General features: G+C 46.6%; 1 protein-coding gene across 1 annotated transcript; it reads left to right on the forward strand.

Annotated features, from left to right (window-relative positions):
* Nucleotides 1–161: 161 nt before the first annotated feature.
* On the forward strand, nucleotides 162–5,287 carry PHB2 (prohibitin 2). The gene is made up of 10 exons (XM_006891246.1): nucleotides 162–288; nucleotides 491–575; nucleotides 839–918; nucleotides 2,655–2,839; nucleotides 3,359–3,488; nucleotides 3,581–3,684; nucleotides 4,095–4,172; nucleotides 4,504–4,580; nucleotides 5,075–5,080; nucleotides 5,260–5,287. The coding sequence occupies exons 1-10, from the start codon at nucleotides 162–164 to the stop codon at nucleotides 5,285–5,287; spliced, it is 900 nt and encodes a 299-aa protein (XP_006891308.1).
* Nucleotides 5,288–15,109: the final 9,822 nt, after the last annotated feature.

The following is a 15,109-nucleotide window of genomic DNA, read 5'->3' on the forward strand; positions in this document are numbered from 1 at the left end:
GAGGAGGGTTTAGAAGAGCGCGCACTTCCGGTGCCCTTTCTCCCGTTGCCACTGCTGGCCTCGGACCCTCGTGTGAAGGGTGTGATCCTTAAACTGGGGAGGGGTAGAGACGGGCCGACACTCCATTCGGACCCGCGGGCCCGCCGCCCTCAGGCGTGGACATGGCCCAGAACTTGAAGGATTTAGCGGGAAGACTGCCTGCCGGCCCTCGGGGCATGGGTACGGCGTTGAAGTTGCTCCTGGGGGCCGGCGCCGTGGCCTACGGCGTGCGCGAGTCGGTGTTCACTGGTGAGCTTCCTCTGCCAGGATGCTGAACCCAACACCTTCCCGGTTGACCTTTCGGAAACCTCTTAACCCCTCATTCAACTCCTTGCCATGCCCCAAGGCGTCTTTGCGCTCCCTTAGCCTTTGATCCCGTCCCGTCCCACCCCCCAGACTCTTGCAAGTACTTAAACTACCATTGGCCTGATTCCCACTCTCCCCTCCACAGTGGAAGGCGGCCACAGAGCTATCTTCTTTAATCGGATCGGGGGCGTGCAGCAGGACACCATCCTGGCCGAGGGCCTGCACTTCAGGTAATGGCGGGCCGAGACGCACTGACCCTGACCCTTTACCTCTGACGCCAACCCACTAGTAGCAGCTGCAGAATTTAAGGCTCATATCTCGCCTCACCTCATTTCCCAGGAAAGCAAGTGTCGCCTGAAGCCCCAATAACCAAAAAAATTGCTGTTACCTAAAGGGAGAAGTTCTCTTAAGTCGACCACCAAGGAAAACTTTATATGGGAAACCGTCCAAATCTAATAAATAGTCTAATCTATGGCTGCTTTCTTCCTTTCAGAATCCCCTGGTTCCAGTACCCCATCATCTATGACATTCGAGCCAGACCCCGAAAAATCTCCTCCCCCACCGGCTCCAAAGGTAGGTCTGGGTTTCACAAGACAAACAAAGGAACCTGGCAGGAGATCCTAGGAAAAGTGGTAGTGTGAGACCTCTTGGGACTTGGTTTCCAAATCACAAAACTATAATCCAAGCAGTTACCTTGGGGTGTTAGCAGTACAGGGTCTGCACACTGTGTTCATGTATTGTTATTGTTTCCCCAGTGTAAACTATAAATTGTGCAAGATTCTAGTTTGTTTTATTCAGTGCCTGGATCAAAATTTAAAAGTTGAGGTGGAAAGGCTCTTTTGTCTTTGACTTACAAAGTTGCATTCCATGTCTTGAGGAAAAGTTCTTATCCCACTTCTCGCATGTTCACTTCTTTTTTTTTTTCTCTCGCATGTTCACTTCTAACATCCCCATATTCTCACATTCTTACCATACCTAGAAACTATCCTTTTTTGATTCTTCAGACCACTTCCTCATTACAATCCCTCCCCATGTGCAACAGAGACAAGCACCTGTAAACTGTGCTACATTTATTTCTGCTTTTTTTTCAGTGCTTGTCATTTATTCATTTGCTAAACTCAAAGCCCTGAGAACAGTTGGCATAAAACACAGTCCTCTCCCAGAGGTGCACGGTTCAAATCCACCAGATGCTCTGCTGGAGGAGGAACAATCTCCTCCCGTACCAGTCAGATGTGATCTGACAGTACACACACACACACCACAAAAAAAAAAAAAAAACCCAAAATCCCTGTAAATGTTCATTAAAATTAATAAAATTTAATAAAAAAATTAAAAAAAACAAACAATGAAAAAAATTTAAAAAAAAACAACACAATCCTCATGGTGAAGTTATGTTAAGTAAAGAAGATAGATGATTGTAAAAAACATAGGTTGTGTATGCAAAGTACAGTGGTAAAAAAAGTGTCACCTCTGCACACCCATGTTTATCATGGCTTTGTTCACAATAGCAAGGAGTTGGAAACAACCTAAGTGCCCATCAACAAATGAATGGTTAGAGAAGCTGAGGTATATTCACACAAGGGAATACTACACTGCATTGAAAAACAACTCATGAAATATTTTTCAGAATAGGTGACCCCGGAAGACATGCAAAGGACAAATAATGCATAGTGCCACTGTTCTAAAACAGGACTGACATCGGGGTTGAGGGGAGATTGAGAAAAAGGGATAAATAATGTATATTGCTTTGAAACAGATGAGGGAGAAAATTGTTTAAAAGGGATATGTGACTAGGTATTATTGTCATGACAGGAGTCCAGAACAAAGGCTGCATAGTGGAGTGGACCTGGGGGGAGGGATTGTATAACAGTGAAAGAATTTTTCTCTTACTTTTCAAAGAGAAGAGTGTACTGGGGGGAGCAGTGGGCAGGAAGAAAAGTGCAACAATGAGTGAATGGAAATCCAAAGACTCTGTAAATTTTCATTAAAATAATTTTTTTAAAAAAAGTGTCACCTCGGGGAGCTCTGGTGGCCTGGTGGCAAGAAGCTGCAACTATAATCCCAGAGGTGCGTGGTTCGAATCCACCAGATGCTCTGCCGGGGAAGGAGGGACAATCTCCTCTTGTACCAGTCAGATCTGATTTGACGGTACACGCACACAAAAATAATAAAATTTAAAAAAAAGTGTCACCTCTACCATTAGAGGGATTGTGGGTTAACACAGACACATTGCATGGGCACATGTCTGGTAGAGGGCCTCATTAGAGCCCCCATGGCCTTAACTTAACCAGCCACTTGTGGAATCTCAGACCTGCAGATGGTGAACATCTCCCTGCGAGTTCTGTCTCGGCCCAATGCCATGGAACTTCCCAGCATGTACCAGCGCCTCGGGCTAGACTACGAGGAGCGAGTGTTGCCGTCCATCGTCAATGAAGTGCTCAAGAGTGTGGTGGCCAAGTTCAATGCCTCACAACTGATCACCCAGCGGGCTCAGGTCTGGCTCCCGTTGCCATCAGCACTGTCAAAATTCCCCTCTTAGATGCAGGGCACAGGGACCAAGTGGCAAGAAAGGAACCTTATTAGAAAAGGATTGTGACCTTCGTTCCGTTTCCACCTAAATCCTATAGAGTGTCAGGACTTAACTCATTAGCAGTGTTGAAGAACAGGGGAAAACAATTTAAGAGATAGGCGTCCTATACCTCTCAACAACAAGGTGGAGTTTGTCTAACAAGAGAGTAAAGATGTTCTTGCAGTTGTAGAGCAGAGGATTAGGAGTCTGCGTGGCCTTGGGCAGTCATCCCCACCTCTAATCCTGGCTCTTCTTTCTTACTAAAAGATTGGACAGCAGTGTCCTTTGAATTCTCCTGTTCTGGTGAGGAGTAGAAAGATTTAGTGCTTTTTGTGCCACTCTAAAAACATCTGACATTCAGGTGGTCACAGCAGCATACCTTCCTTTCAGTTTTCCAGTCCCCTCAAAACACCCCACCCTTCCCCTCCTCACCCCCACTCCCAGGTATCTCTGCTGATCAGACGGGAACTGACAGAGAGGGCCAAGGACTTCAGCCTTATCCTGGACGATGTAGCCATCACAGAGCTGAGCTTTAGCCGAGAGTATACTGCTGCTGTAGAAGCCAAACAAGTGGGTGAGTCACACGAGATGAGACAAGGGCTTCTGAGAATGCAGGAGGAGTACGGATGGTGGATGAAGTTCATGACCCCAGCTTTCCTACTGCAGCCCAGCAGGAGGCCCAGCGGGCCCAGTTCTTGGTGGAGAAGGCAAAGCAAGAACAGCGGCAGAAGATTGTACAGGCCGAGGGTGAAGCTGAGGCTGCTAAGATGATATCCTTTTGCTAGAAAGATCTCGGTCTAGTCCTTAGCACACTTTTTTTCTCTCATCCCTGATGGGCCCGCTGATGAGACTAAGGCGAATGCGATTCTTTGTGCCTGCTTACCCTTGGATCCCTAGGGCGTGGATCTGAAATCTTGGTGGGGTGCCTGAAGCCAGGCTTCCTACTGTAAGGCCAGATCAATAGCATTACTGGCCTTACCCTGTTCCTGCTGCTGTCCCCAGTTTCTGGCAGCTGCTTGCAGGGAGGCCTACAGATGGGGGACTAGTGTAGGGTGAGGCACGAGCCATCTGAGCGCAACCTTGGATCTGACGGCCTGGAGGATTCGGTGGGAGGCAGTTGAGGATTGTGCTAGGGATTGAGACCTGGCTGTGTGTGGACCCTTAGCCTATCCTTGCTCACCTTGGAGAAGCACTGAGCAAGAACCCTGGCTACATCAAGCTGCGAAAGATCCGGGCAGCTCAGAACATTTCCAAGACGGTGAGTATGCAGGCACTGCTCTGAGAAAACGGGTTTTCTAGTAAATCACATTCCCACGAACACAGTAGTCTCGAATTTCAGATTTCTGTTCACACTGGTTTTCATACTCCTTCCCATCAAAAGCTATCCTTTTAAGTTCATTTTACACTTTGTCATGCTTTATTAATGGTTCCAAGTTCCCATAGTTGAGTTTCTTGCTACTCTTAATCTTCAGATGAGGGTAGAAACCACATATCCTAACAAATGTGTATCCCATAAATGGTTATTCAGTGGCAGGGTTAGCAGTTAGGATTTGGTGGATTACTGCAAGCTTCTCTTTGCATTTCTGCAGATTGCCACATCACAGAATCGTATCTATCTCACTGCTGACAACCTTGTGCTAAACCTGCAGGATGAAAGTTTCACACGGTGAGAGATGTAACCTGCACAGGAGAGTGTCACCGAGCGTTGGCACACAAGATCGTTTATGTGATACGATTTGTATAGTACGTAAGACAGGATTTATATGGTGCATAAGAAACAGTTTATATGCACCAAAGTTTTACCAGAAAGAAGAGTAGTTCCTGTTTTATATCTCATAAAACTGGTTTTTGAAGTTAAATAAGGTTATTTACTTGTAAAGTTTTGTCTAATTGTAAAGGGGGGGAGCTTAGGAGCCCTGAGTTTGCTACTTTAGAACATGGGAGGATGTTAGGAAAAGAGAAATAAGGACTAATGGGCTAAGAGAACAAGTCTTATCAAGAGCTGATTCTTGGTTTCCAACCAGTTTGTATTTTCGTCTTGGGAGAAATGGAGGCGAGTGTCAAGCTAGGGAGGGAGTAAAAGTGGGTCCTTGAAGCCATCAAATGACAATGTATGTTTTTTTTCTTTCTCTTTCCTGTTCATCTGATGATGTCCTGCAGGGGCAGGTAAGGTGTTTCATCCTTGTTTTTTGGGGTCCTGCAGAGTCACTGCCTGCCTCCCCAACACTACCCTCCACCCCACACACCCCCCTTCTCACGTACACAGCCTGTCACAGGGGAGGAAGTGGAAGTAGTAGCTGTCAAATTTACTGTCTTCTCATGTTACACATCTTTTGTTTACACAGTGATAGCCTCATCAAGGCTAAGAAATGAGCATGATGGTCAAGAATGTGACCCTGTGAGAGGAAGTGGATGTTTCTCCCCTGGTTTTCAAGGAGCCTCCTAGGGGTCCAGCACACCCCTAGTCCACCCTAGTATCATGATGGTCCCCTCTGCTGTCCTTCCAGTCCCTATTGGATTAATGAAGATTGACGCTTTTGCAAGGAAATGACTTCCACATCTCCATTTTGTCCAGGGGTATTGGAACACTTGTGCGATTTCTCAATGATTTCCTACAGTGTTGATTTCTTCCCTCAAGGTGGGGAGGAGATAATCATCATCCCTGGAATTCTCAATAAATTTTTATTACTTAAACTCAAGTCAAGACATCCTGTGTCTGAGCTGGGTTGGGTGCCTCCAAGCACACATAGCAGTTGTCTTTGCCTGTAGCTACCAGCAGAGGGCGCAACGAACCGGTTAGGGACAAGCAGGGCCCAAGGCCGCCTGCGCTCCCTCCACCCGAGCCTACCTGGGGGGAGCAGCTCCGCTATGACTAATTGGGAAGAGACTGCCTTCGTCCCACAGAGTGGCTGATGAATTCAAACACCCCACCCCGGATCTTTTCTTTTGTAGCACAATGCATGCACTATGTGCTTCACTACATCCTAGAAGAGTAGAAGTGGGTCCTGGGATCTTAAGGCCCAGCTGCACTTTAAACCTCACCCTCCATTTCTTTTGCATTACCCGTGGTTTGTTAGTATCGCCTTTCTAGAGGCTGGAGCAGCTGTGGCTTTGCTGAGCCAGGCTGAAAAACTGATGACCCAAGGGGTGCTGCTTCCTTAGTTACAGGACTTGGTGTAGCTGCGTGGGAGACCATTTGTGTCCAGTGGGTCTTTCCTGCTGTGGGTTACCCACACTCAGTTTCTCAGTCGCCAGGTTGGAGGGAGGAGCTATTTGTATAACAGATCTAGAGAGGTGGGCTTTTAATTATCACAGCTCAGGACCACCACACAAAAGGTGCCTCTTCTAGCCTTAAATGTTTCCTATATCTAATGGCATCATTGAATTTTAAGCATTAGGAAAATGAAGCCATTACTTGCACTTAAGCATCCCACTACCCAAACCTGAACCTATTGTACCCAATTGGAATTCAGTTCCATTGAGTTTCTAGAAATCTTTGTGAGAGGACATTACCCGTTGTTTTCCCAAAACAGCACCTGGTGGATTTGAACCACCAACTTCTTGAAAGTGTAGCAGCCCAACAAAGCACTGTGCCGCCAAGAATCCTGTATGCCAAGATAGCCCCCATTTCCCACTGTGTGTCCTTAGGAGACAAGGAGCCTTTGGAACTATGAAATAACTCAGGTCAAAAGTGTATACAGAAGTTACACTGTAGAGGGAGAAAGGTTAACCTTTCCTGCTCGGGGGGTTGACTGAAGGAAAGGGACAGAGATGGCAGCCCCACATTTGAGAAGTTGGGAACCTAATAATGAAATTGACACCCACACAAAGGACAGGTCGGGTGACCTGGTTCAACACTCGGCATGTTTATAGTCACACTTTTATTTCTTTTTCCCAGGGAAGGAAAAGAATGGAGGTGCCTGGGGAGCAAATAATATTTCCAAATCCTGCTGCAGCTCAGAAGCAGCCATTTTGTTTTCTCCACATTATTACCTTTTCCTAGTGATTCACTCTCCATCCTAAGGGGTAAAGGTCAAGAGAGCTTCATGGTCTGCAGGTTGCCCTGAAGGTCACTGCCGCAGAGGGAGCCTACCCGGGGGCCATCTTTACCAGACAGTGTTAGGAGCTTCACAATTAGACCATCCAACACTGTACTGGAAGATGGACCCAGAGCCGGCCAACATGGAACTCCAGGCTAGCGCTGATCAGATGTTACAGGAACCATGGCCACAGGCCAGGTGAGGTCTCTTGAAGTGTAGCAGTCAATTGCAGGTTCCAGGTCACAGTGGGTTCTGGATCCACAAGTCACGGGGAGGGCTCGGGGCCCACTGTGTCCCTTCAACAGGCAGTGCCAATCAAGAGCCACCTCTTCTGCAGCCCCCTGGCATGGAGATGAAGGGGCCTCCAGCTTTGTGGGGAGCAGGAAGTACAGAGGACTCAGCCAGCTGGGAGCTGGAGGGAAACCTAAGGCATTGGATACCGCTGACATGGGGACAAGGACCTCCATCATTACCCGGCAGTATTAGAGACTCTCAGCCAGCACCCAAACACTGCTGGGTAAGACGGAGGCCCCCATCCAACCTGCCCACCTCAAAATTGGGCAGCCGCAGCCCTAGGCTCCCTTCGGACCAGCTACAGAGCCCTGGCTCCCCTCCCCCACCTCCTTCGTCCCAGGGGACACTTCCGGGTGAGTCTTACTCCCACTATGAGAACCTTCTCAATCAGCGGAGACCTAGGAACAACTTCAACAACCTTCCTGCCTACCTGTCCACCAACACCCACACACACCTATCCCTGTCCCCGTCCCCAATTCACACCACCTTACTGGCCTTCATACCCTGGGCTGTAGGCCCCAGCTCAGCCCCAGGTCCCCTGTACCAGTTGCTTTTACCTGTTGTTTTTGGGCCGGCCTGCCCTCTGAGCCTAGGTGCAGAGAAGAAAGGGGGTAGTGGAGACCCTGGATTCAACTGCCCGGGAGCCCGCCTGGCCTCCACTCTTCCTCCTTCCTTCTTCCTCTGGCAGCTCTGGCCTCCTCACCTGGGCCCCGCCCGCCGCCTTGCGCACAGGTGTGTCCTCCTGCCATAGGCTGCCCCTCCACCGCCTTAACTCCTTCCCTCCCAGTGCCAGCCACCAGCGCCTCCGCTGAGGCCTGGCCCAGCCTTGAGGCCTCTGCCCTTGCCTGGGGGGGGGGGGCGGCGGTTTGCCTCCACTTGGACTACTCGCCCCCAGCTCCCCCAGAGTAGGGGATGCGAACTCCCCAAAAGCAAAGGGAAGACTGCCTTTGGGTCATCCTGCCTTCCTCTTCAGGCCCTCCTTCCCGTCACAGCTATCCCCAGACCTGGCCCCCTCTTCTGAGGCTGACCTGGCCAACAACTAGAGCCCTAGGATCCCTTCCAAGGTCAGTGAGAGGTCAGGTTGGCTGGGGTTGGGTCTACACCTTCTCTTCAGTGTTGAGGGTCTGTGCCTGTGCGAAGGGATGGGAGGAGGTGCTATTAGGCCTAGAAGGCAAGCTGATCCGCATCAGAACATGCCTCTTCCCACCTCCTGCGCCTGGTACCCACCTCTGCCCAGGTCTCTATTTTCCGGAACTACCACCAAGGCCAAGCTGGCCAGGAGTCTCAAACTGACCCTACCTAGAGACTTCTTCAGCCCTCTCGGAGAGAATACTGCCTTGGCAGCCCCCAGAGACGCACCCATGTCCTGCATCCTTCTGGCAGTCCAGGTCCCAGCGCAGGGCTGTTATAAGGGGTGGGATGCACTGTTCTTTGTGAAGCTCTGCTCGGCTCTGGAAGGCGTTGCTGGGAGTGGGGCCCTGAGGCTGCCAGGTGATCGCCCCACCCACCCCCTGGAGGGCCACCACTCCTGTGAGCTATTGTGTTGCTCTCTCTCTCCCAACCCTTTGTTTGCTTCCTTAACACCTGCTGGAAACTACTGTTTACTGGATTGTTTCTGGGTGGGTCTTCCCAAGAGGGCAGGAACTCCGTCCAGTGTCCATCCCCTCCACTAGTCCAGGGCCTGAGACACAGTGAACATGCTCAGGGCACTTAAGAAATCTTCATTTCTTAAAGTCAAGCCTAAATGGCTCCAGGGCCAACCTCTACTTCTTAGGCTTCTCAGTTCTTTCTGACTCATGCTGGCTTAACGCCCCAGGAACTTAGCGTTTTAAAAGAAGATAGAGCCTTAATGAAAAAAGAAAAGCTGGATAGCTACTCTGACACAGGGGAGGGAAGAGCAGCCAAAACCCACTCTCTTCGACAGTGACCTCTATACAAATTTGAACAGGCCTGGGAGGGTGAGAGCAGCCGAGATTTCAGGAAGAGAAACAGTGCTCAGAATCTACCAGCTGCTCTGAGGGGAAAAGATGAGCCAGCTCCTGCAGGTGCTATGCACTATCTCAGAAACCCCAAAGAAGGGTTTAAGACCCCAGGAATCAACTCCACAGCGGTGAGTGAGTGAGTCTCTAAGCAGCTCCTGCCTCAAGACAAGGAATTTCTGATGGGTGCAAACCTAACCCAGAGGCACCTTGGAAGAAAGGCGTGGGTGAGAAGCAGGAGGGATTGAGACCAGCAACCTGGTATCCAAAGTTAGTGATAAAGATCACGCTTTGTTTAAAATCAGAAGAGTACTGAACATCCCAAGGACTGCCAAAAGAACGAACAGATTTTTCCTGGAGAAAGTGTAGCAGTATGTTCCTCCTTGGAGACAATGATGGCGAAGCTTCATCTCACATATCCAGGGCATGGATGTTGCTGTTATGTGCCGTGGAGTCAGAACCGCAGGTTATCAGAGGCAGTATTGGCACAGGAGGAGATTGTTCATCCTTCTACATGGATATGTTGCTCTGTTGTGGTTGTTAGTTGCTGTCGAGTTGAGTACAACTCATAGGGACCCTATGGACAACAGACCTGAACCCTGTCTTATCCTGTACCATCCTCATTGTCGGGCTGGGACCAAGGTCAAAGGGAGAACAAATGATTCAAGGAATATCAACATGTCAACAAAGGGAATGAACAGCCTCAACTACCATGGGGTGCCCCTCCCTTCGCTCCCTAGACGACCACTCACCCGGCTAAACCACAATGGAATGTCCTTCCCTTCCTCCCTAAAGACCTTCTCTAGAAAACCTGCCCTAAGCCACTTTAGGGTGCGGTATTTCCCTGGTCTGTCCCTCTGCCTGTTTCTCTCTCTGCAGACCAAGGAATCCCGCCTGGGAGAGCCCTTTATAAACCTTCTTTAGCTTCCTTTCTTTCTCTGGTCCCTTCCCTGAGTCCTTGGCCTTATGGGCAGTGCGAAGACCTAACACTCACAATTTCTCACATACTTGAACCCATTGCTGCAATCACTGTGCCAATTCATCTGTTTGAGGGTCTTTCTTTTGTCAACCCTCGACCTTTACAAGCATAATGTCCTTTTCCAAGGAATAGTCTCCTAACAACACGCCCAGAGTATGTAGTATGACAATCACTTTGCCTCCAAGAAGCACTCTGGCTGTATGTTCCCCAAAACAAATCTGTTCTTTTGGCAGTTCATGAGATATTTAGTACTCTTCGCCAACACTATAACTCAAAGGAATCATTCTTCTGTCATCCTATTTCCCTGCTCTCAGATGCATAGCAAATGATTGAAAAGACCATGCCTGAATCAGGGGGACCTCAGTTTTCAAATTGACACCATTGCTCCTCAATTATTTGGAGAGGTCCTTGACTGCAGACTTCTGATTTCCTGACTGCTGGTACCTAGGGTGTTGATTGTGAATCCAAGTAAAATGAAGTCATTGACAGTCATTTCATTCATTTTTTTTCTCCATCAGTCATGATGGTGTCTATTTTCAGTGGTGAGAATTTTTCTTGACATTGAGATTCAATCCATATTGAAGTCTGTTGTCTTTAATCTGCAGCAAGCACTTAAATCCTCACTTTCAGCAAGCAAGATTGTGCCATCAGTATAATGGATGTTATTGAAGAGTCTTCCTCCGATCCTGATGCCACATTTTTCTTCAAATAGTCCAGAGTCTCAAACTATTTGTTCAGATTTAATAAATATGGAGAAAGGATCCAACCCTGGCACATACTTTTTTCCTAATTTTAAATCATGCAGTGTTCCCTTGCTCTGTTTGCACAGTAGCCACTTAGTCTAGGATAGGTTTTATATGTGCACAATGAAAAGTTCTGGAATTCTTAGTTTTTTCAATGTTAGCTAGAACATCTTATGATTTAGAGAGTAAACTGCCTTTGTTTAGTTGATAAAGTACAAATAGACATTCTTCTGATATTCTTTGCTGTTAGCCAGTGATGGGGTGGTATTGATAAGTTCAGAATTCTCTATGTACCAGTAATGGAACTATGGTTATAAAACTGGCATCAGTTTTCTCCAGCCTGAAGGCTAATTGTTTGACCTTAGAATTCTTAGTGTCCTTTCTTTAATTTTTCTGTTTATGGAAGAAGAGATGCATCTCCTAGATTAGCTGTTACCTCTTTGAATCTGTTTTTCCCAATCATATGTAAATTGTAAAGTTATCTGCCTCTTTTCTGGGAAAGGCAGTATCTGGGTGTGAATGATTTTCTTTCAGATATAGAAATCCTTTGATTTTAGTATAAAAGCCTGGTGACCTCTCCCAGTCGGGTAGGCAATCTTTGAGGCTTTGAGGCCAACCCTCTGTCCTCCCAGATCTGTAATAAAGTGCTTATGGATATTGCGATCCATTTGTCATATTGGCACTTGACCACTGAAAGAACCCCTTGCATTCAGTAATGCCGGGATTCATCTGACATTAGCAATGCTGTCCCTGGTGCCATGGTCTCTTCTAAGTCCCCCTTGAACTCTTGATAGTTTATCATCTTTAGCAATATTTTGCTTATATTGATATTAATAAATTGTTTCACAATTAAAAAAGAATATCATTTGATAATTTCCACAGACTGTTGGATTTTCTTTCTTCAAAATGGGAACAAATATGGATCTCTTCTAGCTGTTCTCCAAAATTGCAGCGCTGTATGTTACATCAAGCACGTCAGTTGGTATTCTATCAATTCCTGGGGCTTTATTTTTTGCCGATGCCTTCATTTCAGTCCGAACTTCTTCCTTTGCTACCACTGGCTCTTGGTCAGTGTCAATTTTTTTTTTTTTTGGTTCAGTGATTCTTTATATTCAGTCCATCTTCTTTTGATGCTTTCTAGGGCATTCAAGGTTTTGCCCATACCATCCATCCTCTAGTATTGCAACTCAAGGCTTGACTTTACAAGCTGCTTTGAAAGAAATAGCAAAAAATAAGGCCCCAGGAATAGATGGTATACCAATTGACGTATTTCCGCCAACAGATGCTTCCCTGGATGTGCTCATCAAGTTGTGCCAAGAAATCTGGAGAACAACCACTTGGCCAATTGACTGGAAGAGATCTATACTTATTCCCATTCCAAAGAACGGTGACCCAACAGAGTGTGGGAACTATAGAACAATATCATTGATTTCACATGCAAGCAAGATTCTACTGAAGATTATCCAAAAACAACTGGAACAGCACATCAGCAGAGAACTGCCAGAAATCCAAGCTGGGTTTAGAAAGGGTCGTGGTACTAGGGATATTGTAGCTGATGTTAGATGGATCTTAGCTGAAAGCAGGGAATACCAGAATAATGTATATCTATATTTCATTGATTATGCAAAGGCGTTTGATTGTGTGGATCATAACAAACTGTGGCTACTCTGAGAAGAATGGGAATCCCAGAACACTTGATCATGCTAATGAGAAACCTATACTTGGACCAAGAGGCAGTCATCAGAACAGAGCAAGGAAACACTGAATGGTTCAAAATCGGGAAGGGTGTATGCTGGGGATGTGTCCTATTTCCATACCTTTTCAACCTGTATGCAGAACAGATTATCCGAGAGGCTGGGCCCTATGAGGAGAAGTGTGGAGTCAGGATTGGTGGAAGAACTACCAACAGTCTACGTTATGCAGATGACACAACCCTGATTGCTGAAACTGAGGAGGACCTGAAGCACTTGCTGAAGAAAGTCGAGGACTGTCGCCTTCAGTATGGATTGAGGCTCAATGTCAAGAAGACAAAGATTCTCACTGCACCAACTGGCAGTATCAGGATGGATGGTGAAGAGATTGAGACTGTTAACAACCTTAGTTGGTTTGACTCCATGGTCAACACGCTTGGCACCAGCAGCCAGGAAATTAAAAGATGTGTTGCGATGGGAAAGTCTGCTGTTAGGGACCTCTCCAAAGTACTGAAGAGCATTGGTGTCACTCTGGAGACTAAGGTGAGTCTGATACAGGCTATTGTCTTTGCAATCACTTGTTATGCGTCATAGAGTTGGACAATGACTAGGGAGGATAGAAGGAGAATTGATGGCTTTGAGCTGTGGTGCTGGAGAAGAGTATTGAATGTACCATGCACTGCCAAGAAAACAAACAGATTCATCCTAGAGAGGGTTAAACCAGGCTGCTCCTTGGAGGCACAGGTTCTGGGGCTTCGTCTGACATACTTTGGACATGTTATAAGGAGGGACAGGTCCTTGGAGAGGGACATCATGTTTGGGAGGATGGAGGGATGGCACAAGAGGGGAAAACCGTCTATGAGGTGGATTGATTCAGTGACTGGGGTAATCAGGTTGGGTGTGCCAAAGGCAGTGCGATTGGCACAAGACAGAGCAGAGTTTAGGGCTATTGTACACAGGGTCGCTATGAGTCACAAGTGACTCTACGGCACATAACAACAACAACATAACAGCAACAGTTTGAGAAATGCTGAGAGAGTTCTTCCTTTTTTATTCTCCAATTCCAGTTCTTTGCACATTCCGTAATACTTTGTTTTCTTGAGCTGCTTTTGAAATCTTCTGTTCAGCTCTTTTACTTTGACATCTCTTCCCTTTCTTTTGTCTCTAATGCTAACTTCAGGATCTCTTTTGACGTTCGTTTTTTTTCTTTCTCCTCTGTCTTTGCAGTAGTAACCTTATGTTTTCTTCATGGATGACATCCATGAATGTCATCCTACAACTAATGTGGTCTTTGATCATTGGTGTTCAGTGCTTCAAACTTATTTTTATGATGATTTTTAATTCAGGTGGGCTAGAGTCAAGATCGTACTTTGGTTCTCATGAGTGTTTTGGGGTTTTTTGTTATCTTCAGCCTCAATTTGAAACTGCACCTGAGTTATCGTCCACAGTCAGCACCTGGTCTGGTTTTGACTACTGATATTAAGCTTCTCCAACTAATCCCTGCACAGATGTAGTCAATCTGATTCCTATGCAGTCCATCTGGAGGTCCATGTATAAAGCTGTCATTTGTGTTTTTTCAAGAAGGTATTTAAAAAAAAAAGAACAAAAAGGAATCCCTGTAATAGCACAAACCAGGCTATTTGTATATCTTTCTAACTTAGATTGATTAAATTTTACAGAAAGGACTGAGAAATTTAGCTATTTAAGAAAGAAAAAGGAAATAAAAGGTACTTCCAATGAATAAATCATTGAATGTACAAAATCCAGTCATTTTCTTTCCAACCTCATCTCCGTCACTAAGTCCATACTTTCCGACTACTATTCCTTCTTCATTGTTTCCAACTCTTGGATTACAGTCACCAATTCCTATTGATGCATATTGACTGCATGTTTGGTCAGCTTTGAACTACAATTTTGGCAAAAATCTTCCATTTCCTCCTCCAGCTTTAGCTGTTGGTGCATATGTTCAAATAATGTTTGAATTCTTGCATGTTGCTAGGAGAGGCTATTCCTTGGAAAGGGACATCATAGTTGGGTCAGCAAAAGCAAGGAAGACCCTCAATGAGACAGACAGATTGACAAGGGGACTGCAGCAGTAGGCTCTAGGGTGTCGGAGACCGTGAGAATGGCAGAGGATTCAGTCTATTGTTCAGAGTGTAGCTGTGAGTAGTGGAACTCAATTGTCAGCACCTAAAAGCAACAACATCATGCCTGTATGGGTTTTCCTTGAAAAATTTGCAATTCCCATTTTCGGTTATCTGCTACCTGTTAGAATGAGCTCTCGTGGGAAAGCTTTAGGGAGCTGCATTGCTAACCCAAAGGCCTCACTTCCTTGGTTCAAATCCACCTGCAGTTCCAAAATCTCCTCCCATGCAATTTACAGTTTCAGGGACCTGCTGGTGAAGATCACCTGTGAACCCGGCCGGCCTGACTCAACAGCAATGAGAGCAAGCTACCTCATATAGCTCC

Source organism: Elephantulus edwardii, unplaced genomic scaffold (assembly GCF_000299155.1).
Source record: "Elephantulus edwardii isolate Elephantulus edwardi_28Jun2011 unplaced genomic scaffold, EleEdw1.0 scaffold00096, whole genome shotgun sequence".
In the NCBI taxonomy this organism is placed as follows: Eukaryota; Metazoa; Chordata; class Mammalia; order Macroscelidea; family Macroscelididae; genus Elephantulus; species Elephantulus edwardii.

What these genes read in the sequence shown, in the direction of transcription:
- PHB2 (XM_006891246.1), top strand. Translation starts at nt 162, where the DNA reads ATGGCCCAGAACTTGAAGGATTTAGCGGGAAGACTGCCTGCCGGCCCT. An exon ending in CTCCCCCACCGGCTCCAAAG is followed by an intron (nt 919 to 2,654) that starts GTAGGTCTGGGT and finishes GTGGAATCTCAG; the next exon opens with ACCTGCAGATGGTGAACATC. An exon ending in TGTAGAAGCCAAACAAGTGG is followed by an intron (nt 3,489 to 3,580) that starts GTGAGTCACACG and finishes TTCCTACTGCAG; the next exon opens with CCCAGCAGGAGGCCCAGCGG.